The sequence below is a fragment of the Arachis duranensis genome, unplaced genomic scaffold (genome assembly GCF_000817695.3).
Source record: "Arachis duranensis cultivar V14167 unplaced genomic scaffold, aradu.V14167.gnm2.J7QH unplaced_Scaffold_88619, whole genome shotgun sequence".
Lineage (NCBI taxonomy): Eukaryota > Viridiplantae > Streptophyta > Magnoliopsida > Fabales > Fabaceae > Arachis > Arachis duranensis.
This window is the reverse complement of record NW_026265184.1, coordinates 3,475-11,563: the sequence shown is the minus strand read 5'-3', so window position 1 is coordinate 11,563 and position 8,089 is coordinate 3,475. Positions and strand designations below refer to the sequence as shown.

The 8,089-nt window shown below is 31.6% G+C and overlaps 1 protein-coding gene across 1 annotated transcript; it reads right to left on the bottom strand.

Moving 5' to 3' along the window:
* Positions 1-1,693: 1,693 nt before the first annotated feature.
* On the bottom strand, positions 1,694-7,713 carry LOC107472402 (protein NETWORKED 2A-like). Its single transcript, XM_021134505.2, has 4 exons — positions 7,627-7,713; positions 6,653-6,669; positions 3,477-5,190; positions 1,694-2,749 (listed from the first exon to the last, which is right to left on the bottom strand). Exons 1-4 carry the CDS (start codon positions 7,711-7,713, stop codon positions 1,694-1,696), a joined length of 2,874 nt encoding a protein of 957 aa, XP_020990164.2.
* Between the last annotated feature and the right edge of the window lie 376 nt (positions 7,714-8,089).

Below are 8,089 nucleotides of genomic sequence, written 5' to 3'. Positions count from 1 at the left end.
TTAAAGATAAAAAATATTTGAAAAAATTTTAACAATTTTAAATTTATCAATAAATACTAATAATTATTTATATCGATAAATATCAAATTTAATAATAATAATAATAATAATAATAAAATATTTAGGTTTTATTATAATTATAACATGTAAAATAAATTAATAATATAATAATAAAATTATATAATCATTTATTTTATTTTAAAATTTGAAATTGATTCATCGAAATAAAACTAATAATTGAGAATAATATTTTTCAAAAAACATTGTGTTGGGATATAAAAATTCGGATTGTTACACGATTGGTAAATTAAGGTGTTGTAATAAAAGTTAGTTTAATATTATCGAGGGTTTGACCTTCAGTAAAGGATGTTGTAAAAATATATTAAAAAATTAATTCAATTTTACTGATGACTTAGCCGTGGTAAAAATAAATAAATATGTCTCCTTTTACAAAATTTGTAATTATTGATGTCCTAGACATTGATAAAATGATTTCATTTTCTTTCAGTTCTATTTTATAGGTTTATGATATATATTTTTAGACACTGGTCATAATAATGAATTTTTAAAATAAATAATATCAAAAATTAATTATTCAAAAGATGCTAACAATAAATAAATTCCAAAAGATGCTAACAATAAATAAACTTCTAAAAGATTTAAAAATACGAAAAAAGAAACTTTTTTTTATGTGAAGTAAATTTTTTTTATTTTTTTTTATTATGAATGACTATATTTTTTTTAAAAAATATTTATTTAAACATTAACACAAAAATTTAGATAAAATAAATAAGTCATTTGTCAAATACTAAAATTTTTTTTGTTACTTACAAAAGATATAATATTTATTAGTTATTTTTGTCGCATTTTAAAATTATTCAAAAATTATTTTATGGATAATATTTTTTAAGAATTTTTATCAGCAGTTAAATCTTTCAAATACTAAAATAGTAATCAATCCTTATTCAAAATTAAACAAATAGTAAATGTACAACCTTATTGATATTAAATTATTGAGTCGAATAATAGCAGCAAAAACAGCAGCATACAAGTCCTCCACATGACCCAAATATGTGCAAACTAACTACAAACAAATCAAAATTCATTTAGAACCAAACTCAAAATGTAAAAAATAAGGGTAGTAAAATTGATGGAGAAAACATTACTACCGAAAAAAAATAAAGCCATAAAATCGAAGAGAAGCTCACAAGGAACACAATGGTACTAATACAATGGCACTGATAGAATTTTGCTCATAATTCCGAGGAGGAAGAAAACATAGAGAGAAGGGGAGGGAAGGTTAGAGACGGTAAATTTAGAATAGGGAGAAAGCGGGAGGCGCTTCCACTTTAATTTTCGCCCTCATTTTTACCGAAATGCTCATTAATGACTTGAAGAAAATGAAGCCTTTCCTGCATGTAAAGCCCTTTTTGAGCGAGCAAAGTTCCATGAATAAACTATTTGATATCACGAGAAGACATTGTATTTCCTACTCTTTATAAACAAAAATAATTTCATATAATAGGAATTGAGACAAGTTTGATAATATTTCAAAAACATGAATAATTCATGATCTATTAATTTTTATCATCTTAACTAACCTCATATATTATTATTGCGTATATTTAATTAAAAACAAGTTTAGAAGCTATTCATATCCTAGTTATTTTTACAATACCATTCTAGAATGAAATCATTGTTGCTGTGTATGTATTGGAGATCCAGCCTCATCTTCCATGTCACTCTTATGCACGGTGGGATTTACACATGAAAATAGCGATTGCTTTTGCTTATGCTTCTTCAACTTGGCTCCAAACAACAAAGACTTCAATGGTACTCGAGGTCGCCCCGAATCATTTTTGGAGCTTCCATGGCTACTGCTTTTCTTATTGGGGGCAATAACAAGGTCAAGTTCATCAAGTGTTTTCTCAACATCATTCTTCATCCCACTCACAAGGCTTAGACCTGCTTGAAGCTCACTTGCAACAGTGTTGTTCTGTTGTTTCAAGTTCATAATCTCACCTTGAAACTTAGCAGCCTGATAAGGACTTATCGTTAGCTCTCCCTCCTTCTCTTCTTCTCCATTATTGTTGCTTGCTCTAATTATTTCATCATGCAAGTGGCACAAGGAAGAGTTCCTATCCTGCATCTCAACCTGCAACACCGTGTTGTGTTCGAGCCACAGCGATAACTCCGTTCTTATCTCCCGCAGGTGTTTGAATATCGGCTTAAGTTGTGACTGTAAATGCGTTCTTTTAGAAGAATGTCCTTCCGAGGACGATCTTGTATGACTTTCTTGTATGTGGCATAGGTCGGCTTTTAAGTCCTGGATTGAATTCTGGTACTTTTGAATCTGGTTAATAGAAGTGCCAAATCGGAGCCAGAATTCAAGACTCTTCTCTAGAATGTCATCCATGTCAGACCGGAATTTCTTCTCTATGCTTGATAGCCCTTCCAGCCTTCCCTCATTCATTTTCAGATGTGACGAATCATCTGAAGAAGGACTTTTGATTGGATTCGCATCTGAAGTAATTAATGGCGAATTCTTTTCAAGGACCGTCGGCAAGTTAGCTTCTTGAGCTTCGGCTTCTCGAAGAAGAGCTTCGTTCGGTGTGTATTTATACTCTGTTGCCATGGTGAATGGACTTACATCAGAATTATCACCAGCTGAATTTGGACTGTTAAGCTTGTGATGTAAATAGATTATCTCTTGGTCCTTGTTGGCTAATGCATTCTTCAATTCCCTTAGCTGTTAGCACCAATGAAACCATAAAAGTGAAATAGTTCTATTAATATATGATTACTGGATGCATTAAGTGTCTATCAATCCATATTTTTCTTTGACACAGATCAAAAGTTGCATTTGCTCTCAAAGCAGGCAAGGAATTTTTTTTAATATAATGAAAGAGAAATATTTGTTATCCAGAAATATGAGAGGAAAAAATAAACAGGTTCTTTATTTTTCTTCTGAACATATTCAATTTCTAATAAAAATTAATCACTTATTGGTCTCTAATAATTTACTGTTAGAGATCTATAAATATTCAATCATAATAGGTGTAAATAAAAAACAACTATCAAATCAACTATTTGTATAGAGTATATGTTAAAATATAAAATATAAATTAAAAATAAGTTAAACAACGCATGTATTTATACATAAATACATGATGATTAATTTATTAATTAATTTTTTTGAACACTTGATACTTTTAATAAACATTTAACTTTTATGTGTCTTTATAAAAATAGTTTATGAAATCTCATATATATATATATGTACAATACACATTTAAATATAAAATATATACTAAAAATTAGTTAAACTACATCTATAGTTATGTAAATATAATAGCTGATTTTAATATACAAATAGTATTTTTGATACATATATAGTTACCAATCCCTGAATCTACATCAAATTTATTGATACAACTATTATAAAGAGTAAAATAGTTATATTGAGCATTGCTTACCTGAAGTGCCAATTCAAAAATGCTATCCCGGTTTTTCTTCTCCACATCATTAAGCTTAATCTTTACATCCTTATAGTCCCTTAAAACAGAAGTATACTCCTCCAGCAGAATCTTTTCTCTATCATCTAATCCACTTATATACAATTGCCTCCAGTCAGGTTCATCTCCCTTACCATCAACACTCTGCAAATCATGTGATTCAATTTCACCACCATCACCGCCCATATTCTGAATCCTTTCCGGAGTCACATCTCCGCCATCTTCTTCTTTTAATGCCTTGACATTCTCATCGAAAATTTGGGATTCATTTCCTTGTTTACCATCAAGATCATTATTGTTCTCCTTCTTGTACAGTACCATATTTTCTTCCTCCACATCTGGCTTCATGTTATTCAGTTTTTCAGAAAGGTGTTTAATGTCATAACTAGCCTCAATGAAGTGTGCTTTGATTGTATTGTCTTGGCTTCGGACGCTTCGGTTCAAAAGCTTTACCCTCCTCAACTCTTCCTCCACTTCTTTCAGCTTTTGGTTCGTAACTTCCGAACCTTCTATCAAAACATCCTTCTCCTCTTCCAATTTCTTTATATTTGTCTGAAGTTCATCTGTTTCTGATCTCAATCTCTGCACCAAACCTGTTTGAGACGAAACGGTGGTTTCCAATGTAACAACCTTACTGACAAGCTGATTAATCTTATCGGCCATTTCAGTCACAGTGATGACTTCACTTGAATCTTCCTCCAATTTAGTTTCCTTAACCTTCGCTTGAATCTCAGCATCATCCATGTCATTTTCTTCTTCTACTGGACTTACTGGTGTTACAATCTTGGATTCATCTTGGTTCATATATTTAGAGATGAATTGGTCTCTAAGAGACTCAAACATCTCATGAGCTTCCTTAACTCTTTCAAACTCAACTCTAGCCTCTTCGGATGATTGTGCTTGAATCTCCTGCAACTTAGCTAAAGTAACTTGACAAGACTTTAGAGCAGTGGCCGCCATTAAAGTTCGAGCTTCGTTGTCTTCGATGACGGTTCCAACACCATACTCATCTTGCAATTTGCTGACGCTTTTCTGCATTGCTGTGATCCGATCCTCGATTTCCCAATACTGTGTATAGGCGCGCTCATACAAACTCCTAACAAACTCTTTCTCAGTCTGAAGTGTCAAAATATCTTTCTGAAGCTTGTCAGTTTCACCGAGTGCTTGTTCCTTCGACAGACCGGAACCTGAAACTTTGAAATCTTTTTCGGAAGGGCTTGTAGTCCTCTTTGGCAGTGATCCTTTTCTTGAGAGCAACATGGATGGACTTCTGAAACAACCCTTCTTTGGGATATTTGGAACTTTAGGTATCAATGCTTCATTGTTATTATTATTATTATTAGTGCTTCTTCCATTGTTAGATTTTGGTGATAATGCATCATTTGATCCTTTCTCTTCTTCTTCTTCATCATCGTCTTCGTCTTCTTCTTCAGTCCTATAATGAACTTGATCTGGGAACACACTTGCAATAGTGCGGTTCGCGCTTTGAAGGTCCTTTGAAAGTTTATCATACCGCTCTGCTAAGGCTCTGTATGATCGGAAGCTTTCTTCTACAAAACTCACCAGCTCCGGCCGCTTCTTGTAATACATTTCTGCCCTCGTCGCAAACGAGTCCCCTTCATCTTGCAGGGTTCTGAGGGTATCAAATACCCTCTCCTCCATATCTGTGTTAAATGTTCTTAGCTTTAAATTTGATTATTCTCAGATAAACTAGACTAACTTTACTTGTTACAAAGATCTCTCGCGCTTACCAACACACTTTGGACTTTTAGAAATGATCAAATTGGTCAATTTTCAATTGGTTAATTGATTTTATATTTGTGAAGAGATTAACATGAATCCAAATAATAACACTTGTAGCACTTTAACATTTAGCATTGAATTAATAGCAGTTGAATTAGTGATTGAAGATCACAATTTATAAATCCAGCATTTGATCATTTCGAAAGTCGATCAATAACTATTTTGTGAGCATTGAAAGTATTTGATTTGAAAAGAAAAAACGAACCCTTTGATTAAAATTTGAATAATGTTTAAAAAATTTTGAAACAACATCGCACCGGTTACTTTCTCATTAGTTTACGGAATCATAAAGCATAAAAATACTACAGCATAAACCATTTTAGCAAACACAACATTTGCTTCGATAATGTATTGTTATGCAGTAAACGAGTATCAATGAAACTACAGAAACAACAATAACTCATATTCTAATACCATTAATACATAATAATACTCATTGCATCGTCTTTTAAGAAAATGGTGAACATTAAATATTGAAGAGGAAACATCTACATTTGAATGCAAGTAGGTTAAGCACCATATATAATTTAATTTCTAAATTAGTTTGGAAACTAATAGAAAATAGAATTTTGTGCGCACGTCCTAAAGTTTCCAGAAAATTTGAAAACTATGTTTACCTAATGAGAACCAAAACGTAACATATATGTATGTATAATTTTGTTTCTAACGAGTGATAAAGGTAACAAAAAGAAACGCACAATGATTCTTGAGAAACAACAACACGTGCACTAAATAAACGATACCTTGGAGGCTTTGATCCAGCCATTTTGACTGTTTTGTCCTTATGTGGCTAGCCCACCACCACGAATATGCATTGCTTGCTGCCCTTTGCAACATTTTTTTCTTTCTGAAGGGTAGCAATCGTTTACACTTTCACTACATTGAGGTAAATAATCATTTGTCAATGGAGATTACTGAAACAAACGAAGTTACACAAACAAAATCAAAAGGGCCTACACACAATTTTTTTTCTTTTTTTCCGGATCACATACCAAAAGATGTGATGATTTTCACTGGAAAAAAATATGGAGAAAAGAGAAATTAAATATGTATTGACGAAAATGCCCTTTAGTGTGATTACACAAGGAGAGGAGGAGGATACTTTGCCACTAGCATACGTGTAATGTGTTACCACCCTTTAAGTGCTCAAATGTTGGAGAGATGCTAATTAAGCCAGATGAGAAATTTAAAAAAGAAATTACAATTTCATAGAGGAAAATGTTGCTATGTAATAGAAAAAGACTTTATGTAGAAATTCGGTACTTAAAGTAAATTTTTACTCCCTTTTTAAAGGATACTTCTTTATCAAGGAGGACGGAGGGGCTAGATAAAATTTTAGAGAAAGTAGGAACTTGTTACCAAGTAGACACAAAAAATGAAAAATTATAGCACTTAAATCAGTTTGTCTAACAGGAACCTAACTCTTGGCCTTCTTTTTTGTGGTAGGGGGTAAGTCTTACTAAAGTTGTCACAAACTCACAATAACTTCTACAAAGTACTAACAAATTCCATAACAAATTCTAAACCAAAAATTGGACAAAATTAACTCAAATGGCTACGGCAAAGTTAATATATAATAAATAAATAATAGATCATCATAGACATATATATACATACACACACTAAAAATTGTCAACAAAAAAAAAAATACACACACTAAATATTAAAACTGTTAAATAAAATACATTTGCAAGAATAATTATATATCAGTTTATAAGATTTTAAAACCATTCGTTATATTTTTCCATTTTTATCAGAGTTTATAGAAATAATAGAAAATACGAAATGTATAGAAGAAATGCATGGTATTTTTACCAATGTCTCATTGTTTATCAAAATGTCATTATTTTTAAATTATTTATTCAATTAATGTTATCAAAATTGGAACGGATTAATTGGTTTAATCAGAAAATCAGTGAATTGATGGTCTAGCCAGGTCGGATAGAAACGTAGACACTAAGACAAGGATGCCTAACTGAAACAATGCTTTTTACGTTGGAGGCACCAAATGAAAGAGCACATTACACATGGAAACGCTATGCGCAAAGGTGCCTCTCTATAACAACTTCTTATCAATTTTTTTTCAAAAAATTTCTCTAACCTTTCTCTACAAAAACTAGATTTTTTCAACTTCTTGAGAGTGATTAGAACTTCTTGAAAAATGAGCACCATTAAAGAAACTCTTATCAACTCTAGAAACATCCTTATAAATTGCATCCCACTAAAATTGGTAGATATGATTACTGAAACCATCTGAACCTAGTGTACTCTTTGTTGGAAGGTAAAAACTTTTCCTTCTAATTTATACAACAATCAATCGTTTTGATAAATCCATGTTCATTTCACCAGTGACTTTCCTTTCCAAATATAAAAGCTCATCTGCTGGATCCACCATTATTCTTGACGTGAATGCATATTGAAAGTATGTTTCAAGTATGTCTGAAGTGCATTTTGCATCGTGAATCTAACACCACTTTCATCTTATATTCTCCAAATTATGTTTAGCCTATACCACCTTTTACATTTTCATTTTTCATAGAAAAAAAGTAGTGTTACAATCCCCTAGTACCAACCATTAATACGAGATTTGGCCTTCAAATATTCCTCTTTAGTCCCATAAGCTTCTAGCAACTTTTTCTCAATTGATTTAACGGTTTCCAAATCTAAACTCAAAGTTTCTTTGATCAAAATATGGGCTCGATAATTGTTAATGTTGGAAGTGTGAGGATTGCATGAAGTTAGTCGCACATTATTAAAAACAAAGAAGAGCG

Excerpts from the sequence above, each read along its gene's own strand:
- LOC107472402 (XM_021134505.2), bottom strand. The coding sequence starts at position 7,713 with ATGGTGGATCCAGCAGATGAGCTTTTATATTTGGAAAGGAAAGTCACT. Across the intron at positions 2,750-3,476 it reads TTTTTGAATTGGCACTTCAG|CTAAGGGAATTGAAGAATGC; the intron begins GTAAGCAATGCT and ends TGGTGCTAACAG.